Source organism: Chelonoidis abingdonii, chromosome 7 (assembly GCF_003597395.2).
Source record: "Chelonoidis abingdonii isolate Lonesome George chromosome 7, CheloAbing_2.0, whole genome shotgun sequence".
Lineage (NCBI taxonomy): Eukaryota > Metazoa > Chordata > Testudines > Testudinidae > Chelonoidis > Chelonoidis abingdonii.
Window position 1 is genome coordinate 80,093,413 of NC_133775.1, and position 14,267 is coordinate 80,107,679.

Below are 14,267 nucleotides of genomic sequence, written 5' to 3' on the forward strand. Positions count from 1 at the left end.
AAACAAAAAAGACCCCGAGTATACAAATTCCCGCCCCTGACTTTAAACAATCCAGTTCTCTGATTGGTCCTCTGGTCAGGTGTTTGGTTACCCTTTCCAGGTAAAAGAAACTTAACCCTTACCGTACCTATCTACTTATGACAATAAGTAAACAATGGTATTCTGTAACTTGTTTTTTGGAAAATGCACTATTTGATTCGGCATTACAGATTATTACATTTTTGTTAATGACAACGTGAGCTTTTGCTATTGAAGATCTATCAAGACTTCTACACATGTACGTATTCATATTAAAAGTTCTCCTCTCAAAGATTTCCTACAAAAAAATCTATCTAGAACAGAACAAGTCAAAAATGGGCTATTCCCTCTGTTTTTACCCCACTCACTGTGTATGTGTATACTCATACATTGTGCAATGTGGGAAGTGGGGAGAGAAAGAGATGGAGGAGACTTGGATAACTGGTATGGACTGACTGTGTTGAAAGATTAAATGAAATGCTTTCACAAAACAACGACAAGAAACTGCTTAATATCTTAAACACATTCCAAAACACGATGTTAATTACTAGTATCGGCAGACACATGTGCCCTGAATCAGCAATGAGCTTAGAGTACATGCTTAATTTTAAGCACATGCAATAGGATGTAAGCTTAAGTGATTTGTTGAATCAGCATCTGAAATGTTACTATGAAAGATATTTTAAAGCAAATTAATGATTCCTTCATTTAACTGCAAGGCGACACTTTTTGATTTTGTGGTTCATCGACTTGATGACATTACTAATATCTGAATCGAAGTAAGGAATTAATCTCCCTGCCATTATTTAGATATTAGTGACACCATCAATTCTTGCTGTGGGAGAACCCTGAAGTCACTTCCTGATAGGTGAGAGAGTAGGGATTTTCAGCTATTTTGTTTTAAAATGTTTATTTGTAATATTTCTGATATTTTCTTAAGTTCAAAAAGGGACAGAACCCAGCATGCCCTTCATTCTCTCTTCTACAATGCTTTATGTCGGTGGAAGCAAACACTACAGGGCGTTGCTGTTTGAACAACAGAATGGCATTTTTCATCTAAAATGTGCGTCACAACTGATTGCCATTTCAAGATCAAAACTCAGCTCAATTTTTTAATGTCTAAGAAAAAGTAAATTGCATGCTGTGTGAGTGACGGAAGAAGTGGGCTCTTACTCAGATGAAGGGATGAGTATAGTTCAACTTTTAAATACTGGATTTGATAAAAAATGTGCTCTGAGGCTTCCTAAATAAGGGATTTTGATAGTCGTCCAAATTCTGCACTTATCCAGCATTTACTCCAAGTGACCCTGGATTTGCACTGGTAAAGCAGAATTATGCTCACTAAATCTTACACTCATAGCATGAATTCATTTTGTCACATAACTTTCAGTCTAATAACTATTGGTTACAGATGTTACTCCTGGATCATAAATGCGGGAAAAATCATGTGATGAATCAATACTGTTTCCCATCCCAGAGGTAAAAAAAATACTGAAGTTTGAAACAACGGGGTCTTATTGGTTAGGTAATAAATGTACCAGGCTGGCAGTATTGAGTTCTCGGGAAACTAATACCACTAGATCTGTGTGAAGCCCTCTGCCTTTAGATTGCACAAAGTTCCAAGGAATCTTTATGGCAAACTTTGGTTCACATTCCCAAATTATTATCTTGGCCTATCCTAAATCTCAAGCAAGAGACTTTGACAAAACTCTGTAACCTAATAAGTTTAATCCTGAAGCTCAGCCAGATCACAAAATACTCATAGCACTTTGAAAAATGTCCTGCTGAAATATTTTAATGCTCTATCATTTTCTAGGAATTCATATATTATCAAAGTCCAAACTATCAGTTAATCTAGTCCAGGGGTTGGCAACCTTTCAGAAGTGGTGCGCCGAGTCTTCATTTATTCACTCTGATTTAAGGTTGTGCATGCCAGTAACACATTTTAACGTTTTTTAGAAGGTCTCTTTCTATAAGTCTATAATAGATAACTAAACTATTGTTGTATGTAAAGTAAATAAGGTTTTTAAAATATTTAAGAAGCTTCATTTAAAATTAAATTAAAATGCAGAGTCCCCCCAGACGGGTGGCCAGGACCCGGGCAGTGTGAGTGCCACTAAAAATCAGCTCACGTGCTGCCTTCGGCACACGTGCCATAGGTTGCCTTCCCTGATCTAGTCACTACTATCTACTATATCTCCACAGAAACATTCACTTCTTTCTAAAAGTCTCTGCCCTTGAGAATGACTAGTCTACTGTATTAATAACAGGGGGGGGTTCCAAATTCTGAATGTGGCATAAAGCATAAAGTTGTGAGTTATATACTGGAACTAAAAGCTCCTTTGACATTTAGATTTTTGTTAAATACTTTTCAAAGTGTTATTATTTTACAACCTTTGTAGAATATGGAATTCTTTCTAGAGGATTTCCAAAAGCTTTTCACAAGTATTTTATAGGTGTGCTTAATCAAGAAAATTTAAAGTAAATATTTTAATTTAAAAGAAAAATGACCGCTCAATCACTGAAATCAGTTATTTCATTAATGAGTTCCTTTCCTTTAGTTTTCCAAAATAGGGAGGGAATGTCAGCTAGTGATTGAATAAGGCAACTAAACATCAGGATTCTCCAATACTATCCTTTGCTTTGCTCCTATGAAGTCATCCTATGTGGGCAAGTCACTTACCGTGGCTATCACATTGTTTTCCTTCCTCTTTTTCAGATGGATAACTGTGTTGAAATTCCCAGATTCAAAGTTCTGTGTAAACACACAGATTTTACTAGCTTTAATCTGTGAACTTCTCATAGTCATCTTTCCCCTTCCTCACCTGATGTTGCCCTGTGAACAATTAATCTCTAATTATTAAGCACACTATATTGTTGAGTTTTGGACTACGGCATCAGAGGAGACCTCAAATCTCCGTTACTAATTCTCTCCTCTCGTCTTTTTTGGTTACAAGGAATCATGATGGACAGACAAGTCACACAGACATACCAGCTGTGGATACTGATCTCTACCTTATGTAATGGATAAAACTTTTTTGTAACTCTGACCCATCTCATGACATTAGAGCCAGTAAATAAAAATCAGTCTCTTGCTAACATTATTACATATCGCACCTTGTTTCCCAATAAGTCGAACCTCTGAATAAACAGCATAAAGGAAGCCACGTGAATTGCTCAGACTGGTAGGGACCATAACAGTGAGGTCATTGAAACCCTTACAATTGTTTTCTGGAAAAAGTAATAATGGAGAAAAAATCAGCCTTGCAGTAAATCTAGGGGCACTGGAGATCTACAGTGGGGTAGAGTGACCAGACAGGAAATGTGAAAAATCAGGATGGGGATGAGAGGTTATAGGAGCCTATATAAGTAAAAGACCCAAAAATCAGGACTATCCCTATCAAATCAGGACATTTGGTCACCCTACAGTGGGGTCATGAAGGGGATTACAAACTGCTAGACAAAGTCATTCCAAATATCAAGAATACTCAGAGGTGTACACAAGAAAGTCACTTGGTTAATGCTTCTTTTCTTTACCAAAAAACCCAGCTTCCAGATGAGACTATTGACCATTAGGTAACAGACCTACAAACTGACGTCAGTTTAGGCACACTTCAAAATGCATAAGTATTTTTAATTTTGGGAAGCCCAACTCCATAGAGAAAAAGCAAAACCTCTTCTTTCTCAAAGCCTGCTGTGATGTATACAAGTTTAAACTACTTCCTTTTAACATTGCCTCAGATCTTTGCGTAGTGATAGTAACTGTTGATGATCAGACATACAGAGAAAATAATAAACACCACAAGAAAAGCTATACAAAATGAAAGCCTTAAATTGAACGCACACAAATGATGAACATATTTACTTACACAGGACACACAATGGAGTTTTGCTGAACTTCTGCATAGTAATGGAAAAATCCCCAAAGAAGGAAGCCTCACAGAGATCTAGGGGCATGTTACAATATCCTAATAAATTCATCAGAATTAAGTGTTCTATTCAGAATTCTGCTTGGAGAGAATATAGGATATACTGGGTTGATCACTAAATGAGAAGTGTTCTGGGGGTGGGGGGGATTGTCCCTGGGGAATCAGTACTGGAACATTTTGAGATTAACAGAAGCAAAGTTCTTAGATTATACAAACTCACATGGATTGGAAGCTGACCTGCAAAATGAGTTCCTTCTTCTAAGGAAACAATTGTACAAAATGTAGGTTTCAGAAAAAATTCACAAAGTGCACAATCACATATTAAATATGAAATACATACATGGAAGAAGCTTCTTGCAGTAGACATACTTTCAAGAATGCCTATGAATAGTGAAAGCAATGCACTGCAGGAAGAGCAGTTCAAAATAATTATGACTCAAATTTTACGCATGTTTGAAACAGAATTTGAGCAGCTCAAATGAGAAAACCAAAATGTCACAAGCTTGAGATAGTAATTCTATATTGATGGCACTTCCAAGCATGACAAGTTACTGGAACTATACTTATTAAATTGCAGCAAATTATGATCACTGCCATTATAAATCATAGGATAAGGTTGGAAATACTAAGCATACTCTCCTTCAGTGCCTGTATGATATTGAGAACTGTACGAAGATAGCCTGAGATGCCCTGTTCTTGCCAGGCATGCATGAACGCCTCGTCAAAGATAAAATATACAATGTGAAAAAGTGAAATAAATACAGGGAAGGGAATGCAAAAGAACAAACCCACCCCACCCCCCCCAAACATGGGATTCCTGAATATCCTTGATCCAGGGTATGCAGATCCACTTGAGTGAAACAGGAACAATCATCTCTCTTTTAGTGGTCAACTACTTATATTTTCTTAGAAATTAAGCTGTTGGAAAATACACCAAAAATCAACCCATTGACATTTCAATGGGCAAAACCATTTAAGTTTTTCTAAAACAGTTGCACTTTGTGCTTCGTTTTTAGTCTCATCTTATACAGCCATTACTTGGATTCTGTGTTATGGATTTATTTCTCAATGAAATTACCTCTTTTGGGGGTAGAAAAGATAACAAAATGGGTCATTAGGTACTGGTCTCATGAATATACCACTTACATTGACTCAAACAGCTGCATGTACTGCTCATCTCCACGTCCTCCTTCCACTTCATGATCCAATTTTAAAATTATTTCATTTTCAAACTTGAGGGAGAGAAAAAGACAAAACATAGAATAATGCACAATACATGTATAACAAGAAAAATCATGTAAGAGAAAGCAAGATATCCATAGGTCAAATAAAGCCTAAAGTGACATGACAAAAACATCACATTTTTCAGGCTTAAATGAAAGAATAATTTCCAGTTAAATAACACTCTACAGAATATCTTTAAAAAACTTTTCCCTAGCACAAATTATTATAGTGCCTGAAGGATACCTTTTAAGTATTTGCATTATAGATTTCCAAACCACTTCCTAGCTTGAGATATAGGACTTCAAAGTGAAACAGAGCTATTTTATTCCAGATTAACTCTGAATGAACAACTTTATAGAATATGATGTCTTCATACAATTGGTTACTCTCAGGCCACTGTACATTTTTACTACGAATAAGAAAAATATAAAATAGCAAAAATGATCAGAAATATATATAGCAATGGAATTAAAATTTGTGGAAGTGAGGCATGTTTTTTCCTTTTGTAATCTTAGAAAGGAATCAGCCAAAAGATTAAATTAAGTAACCTAAGCAGTTACTGGTGAAATATAACACATGCTATACATAAAACTGTAGGTCTGGAAACAGTCATCCAGCCCAATGATCCCAAAACTGACCACCACCTAACTGCTATTTGCTCTTCTTTAAATCTCTGGAATATTTCACGGTCAGGAATATCTTTGGCAATTGCCCATTAAGGAAATGGAAGTATTTTCTTCTATGATATCTGGGCTCAGCACTTTGCAGGATCAGGCCCTTAATTACAAAGAGTTCTAATGTCTTTTGCAAAGTACTAGTGTGCTGTAGCATTTGTCATTTAAAAGTTCTTACAGTGCACTGTATAAAGGAAATTGCTTTGTCATTTCGGAACCGTTAAGTCAACCTACCATGTTTATATTCTTGTCTTAAGAGTTTACAATTAATAATTAGTTTGGCAAGGACAATGCAGTACTTTATGTAGATTGCATTAAGTTCTGAAAATGGAGTATTTGGAAATATTAAATACATGAATATGACTCCTTTTATCTCAAAGGACCCAAAGGACTGTCTGAATGTTTAATGAGTTGACATTTTCTTTTACCATTACACAAGGTGTTCATGGTATTCCTGGCATGCCCTTTCCCTACAATGGTAAAAAGGTACCTGCTCTGTACAAGGATCACCTCACTCAACATGTACAAAGATCTCTTAGGTATATAAAAGCAGTTGTCTTTCTGTGAGACACACGCAAACAGAGCACTACTTGTTTTCCCCAGAGTATATAGAAAATATGGCATCCAGTTGAAACTATAGGGGAAAATTAAGACAAAAGAACATACTATACATTTTAATACTCCTGCTACATTCAGCCAGATAATGCAGGCCCCAGATATACTTGTGTGCAACACATAGTGGGGCCTCTCTAAAGATAAGTACTGAGGGTCTCAGTTTTATATATCAGCCAAAACTTGTTTCTGTCTCTCCTTTCACTATGCCTCCATATCCGTACAGACTTTGGAGAGGACGTGTCACCTGTTGAATCTCAAATTTGTCTTGCAGCTCCTTGGTTTTCTTTGTTATTTCTCATCCAAGTAATTATAACATGTAATCAGAAAAAAACCAAACCTAGAGGGTAGTATGGTTGTATAAGTAGTCTCTTTGCTTTGTCGGAAGATTAGAGGTTTATGGTAATTTTTTTAATCTTATCTAATTTAATTGTGGATGTTCTCATTATCCAGATCAACATTTTGGCCTCAATAATACCTTGTGGCAATGAGTTCCACAGATTCGTTATTCATTGTATTAAAAAGCATTTAGCTTGGTGAGCCATCAAGCTCATTATGAGTGTTTTATTAGGTTGTTCAGGTCTAAAAAAGAAATATTGGACAGCTGAGACAAACACAACAGAAATAAAGGTGTGGTGTTCTGTATAGATATGCATATGATATACTCCAAGTATATAGTGCTGCTTTATACACACTGGCCCCAATGCAGCAAACAATTTAAGCACATGAATAGTCCTACCTACTTCAGAGTTAAACATCTGCTTAAGTGCTTTGCTGGATCTAGGTCTAGGGCTCTCCCTTCAGCCAAAGAAAGCTTGAGGCTGCTCAGTCTACAGACAAGACAATCCATACCATGTTGATCTGAGGTGCTCAATAGATTGGAACACAATGTATCCCCACTCTCTGGGGACTAAGTGTAATCCTCTCCAACACTTCCAGTCTTGGGTGAAGGAACTAGCCTAAGGTCTGCTACAGATTCAGCCATTATACACTGGGAAGGATCTGGAATCCCATGTTGCTACTTTGGAGAGAGATTTTACATATATTTGACACTTCCTTCAGTTCCAGGCAAAGCCACATCCTATATCGAGACACTTCATTATACATTTTGTCTTTCAGTGTATCAGGTTAAAAAGTCTTCAGTCAGAAGATTCCGACATCGTCTGCCATTTAATTAACAATTAAGTTTCACAAATTCATTATGCTCCTCCTGAAAACTAGACAGCCATTGCTTCTCTCTTGGGACTTGGTTAAATAGGGCCAACTGATGTCAAAGACCAACAGAATTCTTTCAGAGTATGAAATGATAATTATGCCAATCAAACTGCTTTGCCACTTATAGCCAAAATACTGCAATTAGTACAATAGTTCCAATTAGGTGTTCCTCAGAAGAGGAACACACTTATAAACTATGTAATTTGTAGGAAGTCCCCATATAACATACTGAGATGTGTTCTTCAAACCTGTGGGAGAAAAATCCGTGTGGTATTGAGATTCACAGCTTTAATTTAACAGACAAATGTTGAACTGGCTTTTAGGGTTGAGCTACTCACTGTTGAATTTCTCAGATTTCCTTTCTTGAGCAGAGCTCACTCAATACCCATATGTGACTCTTAAGGAGTTCTGGAAAAATTATTTTGATCTAGAAAAACTGTTCTCAAACTGTGGGTCGTGACTAAGCCAGGGCTGGCTTAGACTTGCTGGGGCCTGAGGCCAAAGCCCAAGTCCCTCCGCCTGGGGGGAGGGCTTCAGCCCTGGGTGGCAGGGTTCTGGTGACAGGCCCCTGCCTGAGGGTGATGCAGTTGGCCTTTGGCCTCTCCACTTGGGGCACCGGGGCCCAGGCAGGCTCAGGCTTCAGTCCCCCCTCCTGGTGTCATGTAGTAATTTTTGTTGTCAGAGCGGGGGTCGCAGCGTAATGAAGTTCGAGAATCACTGATCTAGAACAATAGATGTGGGCTACTGCATCACTTTTCTAGGCATATAAAAAGGAAATTCTGTGATTCAAGTTTTCTACGTCGAGTTTGAGTTTAAGAAGTGAAGAATGGATAAATGTTGCTAAAGATGCACTCATTAAGGAGAAAATGACTAACATTTCCATCAGTTCAATACGGTATTGATCATTTCAGGAAGCACTTCAGAATCATCTAATATGCCATGGTGTTAGAAAATGTTATGGAGCTGTAAAGATGAAGGAATGAGAAATTAGAACTGTTCAAACTATATATAAAAGAGCAGAGCAAGGAGGGGGAAAAAGGAAGGTGTTTTCTTATTTTTGACTAGGTGCTCAATAAGTTAATATGGGATATGTCTGCAGTGTTAACAGCCCTCAAGGACTCTCTTCTGAATAGGAGTACTTGTGGCACCTTGGAGACTAACAAATTTATTTGAGCATAAGCTTTCATGGGCGAAAACCCACTTCATTGGATGCATGCAGTGTAAAATACAGTAGGAATATATATATATACACACACACACACACCCCCACAGAGAACATGAAGCAACGGGTGTTACCATACACACTATAATGAGAGTGATCAGTTAAGGTGAGCTATTACCAGCAGGAGAGAAAAAAAAATACACCATTTTGTAGCGGTAATCAAAATGGCCCATTTCCAGCAGTTGACAAGAAGGTGTGAGGAACCCTGGGTGTGTGTGTGTGGAAATAAACATGAGGAAATAGTTTTACTTTGTGTAATAACCCATCCATTCCCAGTTGTCATTCAAGCCTAATTTAATGCTGTCCAATTTGCAAATTAATTCCAATTCAGCAGTCTCTCGTTAGAGTCTGCTTTTGAAGTTTTTTGTTGTAATATTGCAATTTATGGGTCATTACACAGTTATAGTGTGTATGATAACACCCATTGTTTCATGTACTCTGTGTATATATAATGCCACCTGATATAACGCAGTAAAGCAGCACTCTGGGGGGGGGCGTGGGGCTGCACGCTCCAGTGGATCAAATCAAGTTCGATATAACGTGGTTTCACCTATAACGCGGTAAGATTTTTTGGCTCCTGAGGACAACATTATATCGAGGTAGACATGTATATATATCTTCCTACTGTATTTTCCACTGCATGCATCCGATGAAGTGGGTTTTAGCCCACGAAAACTTATGCTCAAATAAATTTGTTAGTCTCTAAGGTGTCACAAGTACTCCTGTTCTTTTTGCGGATACAGACTAATACGGCTGCTACTCTGAAGTCTTTTCTGAATGCCACTTTGTCAGCATGTGCAGCATCTACGTTTATGGAAAACAGTAACATCAGCATATTAGCAACTGCTGCAGAATTGAACATAAGACTTGATTATAACAATCCATCATTCTAACTCAACTTTGCAGTAAGTATTTTGTTGTTATTATTTTTAACACTGTGGCATACTTAGAGAATTATGAAGGGTTTCCAAACTGATGCAGCTAATAAATGTGACAGAGCTATATGGAAAATTTCATAAGGGGCTCACATAAAGCATTCTTATGAGTTAAGGCTCTCAGCAACTTTAAGAATTAGGTCAATGCTGGACAAAATGGATTGAAAATCTATTTCCTGTTTTGGACAGGAAGAAAATGAGGATCCTTACCTCTGCATTCTTTTTTAATTTCTTGTGCATGAATCCCAAATGAAATGGGAGCATCTCTTGTTGAAGAGGCCATAAACAGTTTTGGCAGGTTAGGGGTGATGAACAGAATGCTGTGAGCCCAGTAGTAGTTTAGCACCTAATGAAAGAACCGCCATCCATTTTGGTGCTCCTATTTCCATCACTGTTTATTGTAATCAGAGTACCAGCAGGTCAAACTGGGTCAGTGGAGTAATAAATACTAACCTAATGTCAGAACATAAGGCAATTTTAAATGATTCATTCTGATCAAAAGAACTGCCGTCTGCATTAGATATGGCAGAGATATTGAAAAGCGGGAAGTAGCAAAGCTCCATCGGGTTTCAGGCACAAATTGGAGGATCATCAAAGTACTGGATTGCTGTGTGTGCAAGAGATGCACAGAACACGAGACAAGGTTAAACAGATGGGGGTTGTGTTTGATGTGAAAACGGCATTGAATGAGGAGAAGTCCATCTCTGGGTTTGAAGCAGCAGGCCACAACTTTACTGAATTTAACACAGGGGAAGGGGGCTACCCACCCTGGCACCCATACTGTCTCCTACCAGGAGAGTAAGTGATTCCAGAGGAAGGGGGTTACAGGATTTCTACCATATAACTCAGGATAGACTCTTCAGCCTACCCCACCGGATTCCACTCGCTCATGTGAGTCAAACCACCCACCTTCCCACAAGAGGGACAGAGATACTAAAAGAGGGCACCTTAGCCTGTGACGGCCACATGGTGTTCCCCTATCCCAGGAACACAAGTCCCCTCAGTAAAATTCTGGGCCTTTTTCTTCTGGGGATTGTTCCTTTCAACTGCACTGGAGACTGGCAGCAAACTGCGACAAACTAACCTGCTTACTATTGTTAATTATTAAATCCTATTCCTATTTAACTTAACAGTGTCTCCAGGATGCTGCAGGGAAGGCCAAAAAAAAAAATGCCCAGGCCTCTGTTAATTTAGCCTCTATGGGAAGATAAAATTTCTAGTTAACCGAAAACAGGTGATTGGTCAGACTCACAGCCTCCACAAAACACAGCTCCAAAGTTACCAGTACAGGTTGGGGAGGGTGGGCTGCTGTAATGGAGCAAAAAGCAGCTCCATATGGTTTGGACTAGGGTTTAAATTAACAAAAGGGGAGTGTGATGGACCAATCAGTTCCTTTCCTCCTCAAGGTAGCCAATGAGTGGCTAGAAGCTCAGCAGGGGAGGGAGACCCCTTCGTTCCCTTAGCGTGTTCTCCTCTTTCTTTCAGCTGCATCTATCCCAATCACTGCCAGCCCCATCAAGTTTCCCACCTCTTGAAGTGGGTGGGTAGCATTCTGAGCCACTCGGTAGAGCTATGACCTATAGACTATCATGATTTCCTATTTGACTGTTTGCCGTAGTAAGATGCAGAAGTGTGAGGGCAGCATACGCTCAGTCACTATCTAAGACAAATCATCAACCAATAAAATCCTCCCTAGTATGTATTGAGCAGTTGGTAAGAAATGAATTTCTTTTCTAAAGCGGAGGTGATAATTCTACAGTTGCTTGAACCAGAAAGAAAACCAAGAATTTGGAAGAAGAAACTACTAAAAATGATTTCTTCAGCCCTCATGAGTCTTAGTCCTTTTCCTTCCCCTGTAACAACACTAACCGCATGCACTGGCACCTTGTCAAAAGCAGCTGGTTGCTTGAACTAAAATAAATAAAAGATGCTGGCAAACATTCACAGGAGAAGCCTTTGAATCCTAAAGTTTAAGTGCCAAATTCAGCCCTAGTACATCAAGACGTATCTCCACTGACTTCAGTGGAATGATACCTGCTTGTAACAGGATCCAATATGGCTTTAAAACTGCTTGCTGTATTTTTGTGGTGAAATAAAAAGCCTCGAAGACTTGAGCAGACTTTAATATCAGCCACACAGTCTGCAGCCTGTGCTTTGGTTAAGTGGATTTGAGTCTGAAGTGTCGTGCAACTTTTGGATGGGTTGTAAATTGAAATGCTCCTTACTATTGATAATGACGCAGTTCTATTTCTTTTAAATCCTTGGGCCTATTAAGATTTCAAGAACCATGAGTCCTGAACATGGGAGCTTGCTGAAATCACTTCCATTTATTTACTTAGTGACCTTCTACAGCTATTAGCTAGGAAAGATACATGACTTCTATAGCCTGGATATGAGTAAATATCCACCTTCTAGTCCTGCAAGTACACTTCATTAGTGAGAGTTATTATTGTGTGCTCATTAGTCAGCACTGTTATTTTTTCTTTTTCAATAACTGTCAGGAAAGAAAAGTGGTTTTAGAATATGTCCACAGATGGCTGCAATAAGTGAAGGATTTAAATTAAGATATGGAAACATGAATAGACATGTCTTACTTGAATGGAAATACTATTACATATGAATTAATTTTTCATAAGCCAAAGTTAAATCTTTGTAAAGATTAACTTAAATCCATGTTTATTTTAATAATGTTTTCATTTACTCTGCAAAGAAGTACACTACTTACTGTTCTTAGAAATAAAGTTTTTCAAAAGCAAAATTTTTGCATCTCTTTTTTTGGTTCATGTTTTATCAGCTCAGTTATAGCAAATATTAATGGCTTACCACTCTGATCATGTTCTTTTCATTCATAGGTCTTGTTGGTCCATTCCAGCAAGGATGGTTTACAGATACTCTTGATCAATATACTTTTTTGTTACAGTTCAAATCACCTCCATGCCTGTGTATAATTTCTATTATGTGTCAGTGGAAGTTACATGTGTATACTAAAGGCAATAGAAATATATTTGTATGTTGTGCACGTAGAACTACAATACATCAACAGGCCCCCCTATGGTGGTAATTGGTGGTGGTGGTGTTTTTCCTCCCCACCTGCTGCTTGTTTCCTGAAAGTTACAGCACCAAATAATTATGAAGATATTTTCTAAGAATGGCTGAAGTACAATAGTATTTGATAAATGTAGCTAATCCTCATATCCTTAACTGAATTGGGGGGAAATTTCAAAATCGCCTGGGAGATTTAGAAGACTACATCTCATTTGCAAAAGCAACTTAGGCACACAGAAGACTAAAGTTTCGTTGAAAGACTCCGAAGTGCCCAACTCATCTTTGAAAATTTTACACTTCATGTTTTTAAAGAAAATATCTTACTTCACAAACAATATTATTGTCCACTTTAAAACTATTCATTAACAAATACTAGCGCTTCAATGCTTGCATATTATGTATAAATATGCTTTATTTTCCACTAGTGTCTCTTCTTTAACTTTACTAATCCACGAGGTGAAAAATTACTAAATTACTACAACCCAATTCCTTTCCAATGTGAATTTTTCTCGAAGTCCAAACTTCAACTGTGACTTTAAAAAAGTTTATCTTAATCATGCCAGTGCAATAGCAGGCAAAGAGGAGACATGCTTTTCAAATCATAAACATGATTTTAATTTCAGAAGTATCACTATGGAGTCCAGTGAAGTATAACAAACATCATAAAATAATAATGCAGCACGAGTGACTATCCAATGAAAACTATTAGGCAATTATTCTTAAAGTGTACTAAAGTGAACATCTTTTTTCCTCTACGCTGAAGAAAAATATAGTCTGGAACATATTTATATCTGCATAATGTAAGGGTCATGCAAGTGTCTGGCATCTTTTAGATCCTTAAGCTTTTGTCCTTGAAAATCAATCAGTTTGACTGATGTGTTTCCTGTATTTTTGGTGTATGTAGGTCTATGTATCTATCCCAAGAGATGAAGTATAAGCCAAGAATAGGAAAACAATTTTAAGAAGGCAAATATAGGACATGGAAATAACAGATGCACAAAACCAAAGTGGTTTTTAATCTTGGCCTTAAACCAAAAGACTTGTGCTAAACTACTAAACAAACCGGAAATTTCATCTGCCACTTTGTTCCGTGTTCAGCTAATAGAAAAATCTTGTCCCATATAAACTAAAGCACAGATATACACGTGCACACACCAGTAATGTACTCAATTTTTGTCAACTAACATTGTAGATAGTGAAATGTAACCGATTTTTGTACTAATTTAATGTATTGTTTGTCATTTATCAATATGCAGGCTGATTGATTGTTATCATTTATGATTTGCATGCGGCAGTACCTAGAGGTGCCATTATGCTAAGTGCTGTACAAACACAGCTTAACACAATCCCTGCCCCAAAAAGCTCACTATCTGATACACAGGAAGGGAAACAA

At 37.7% G+C, this 14,267-nt stretch overlaps 1 protein-coding gene across 1 annotated transcript in view; it reads right to left on the reverse strand.

Moving 5' to 3' along the window:
• Positions 1-14,267, reverse strand: part of DOCK2 (dedicator of cytokinesis 2) — a 538,858-nt gene that overhangs the window by 64,437 nt on the left and 460,154 nt on the right. Inside the window, exon 34 of the mRNA XM_032803688.2 lies at positions 5,094-5,179. Within this exon, the coding sequence (XP_032659579.1) occupies positions 5,094-5,179 (86 nt within the window). The remainder of the gene's footprint in view (positions 1-5,093; positions 5,180-14,267) is intronic.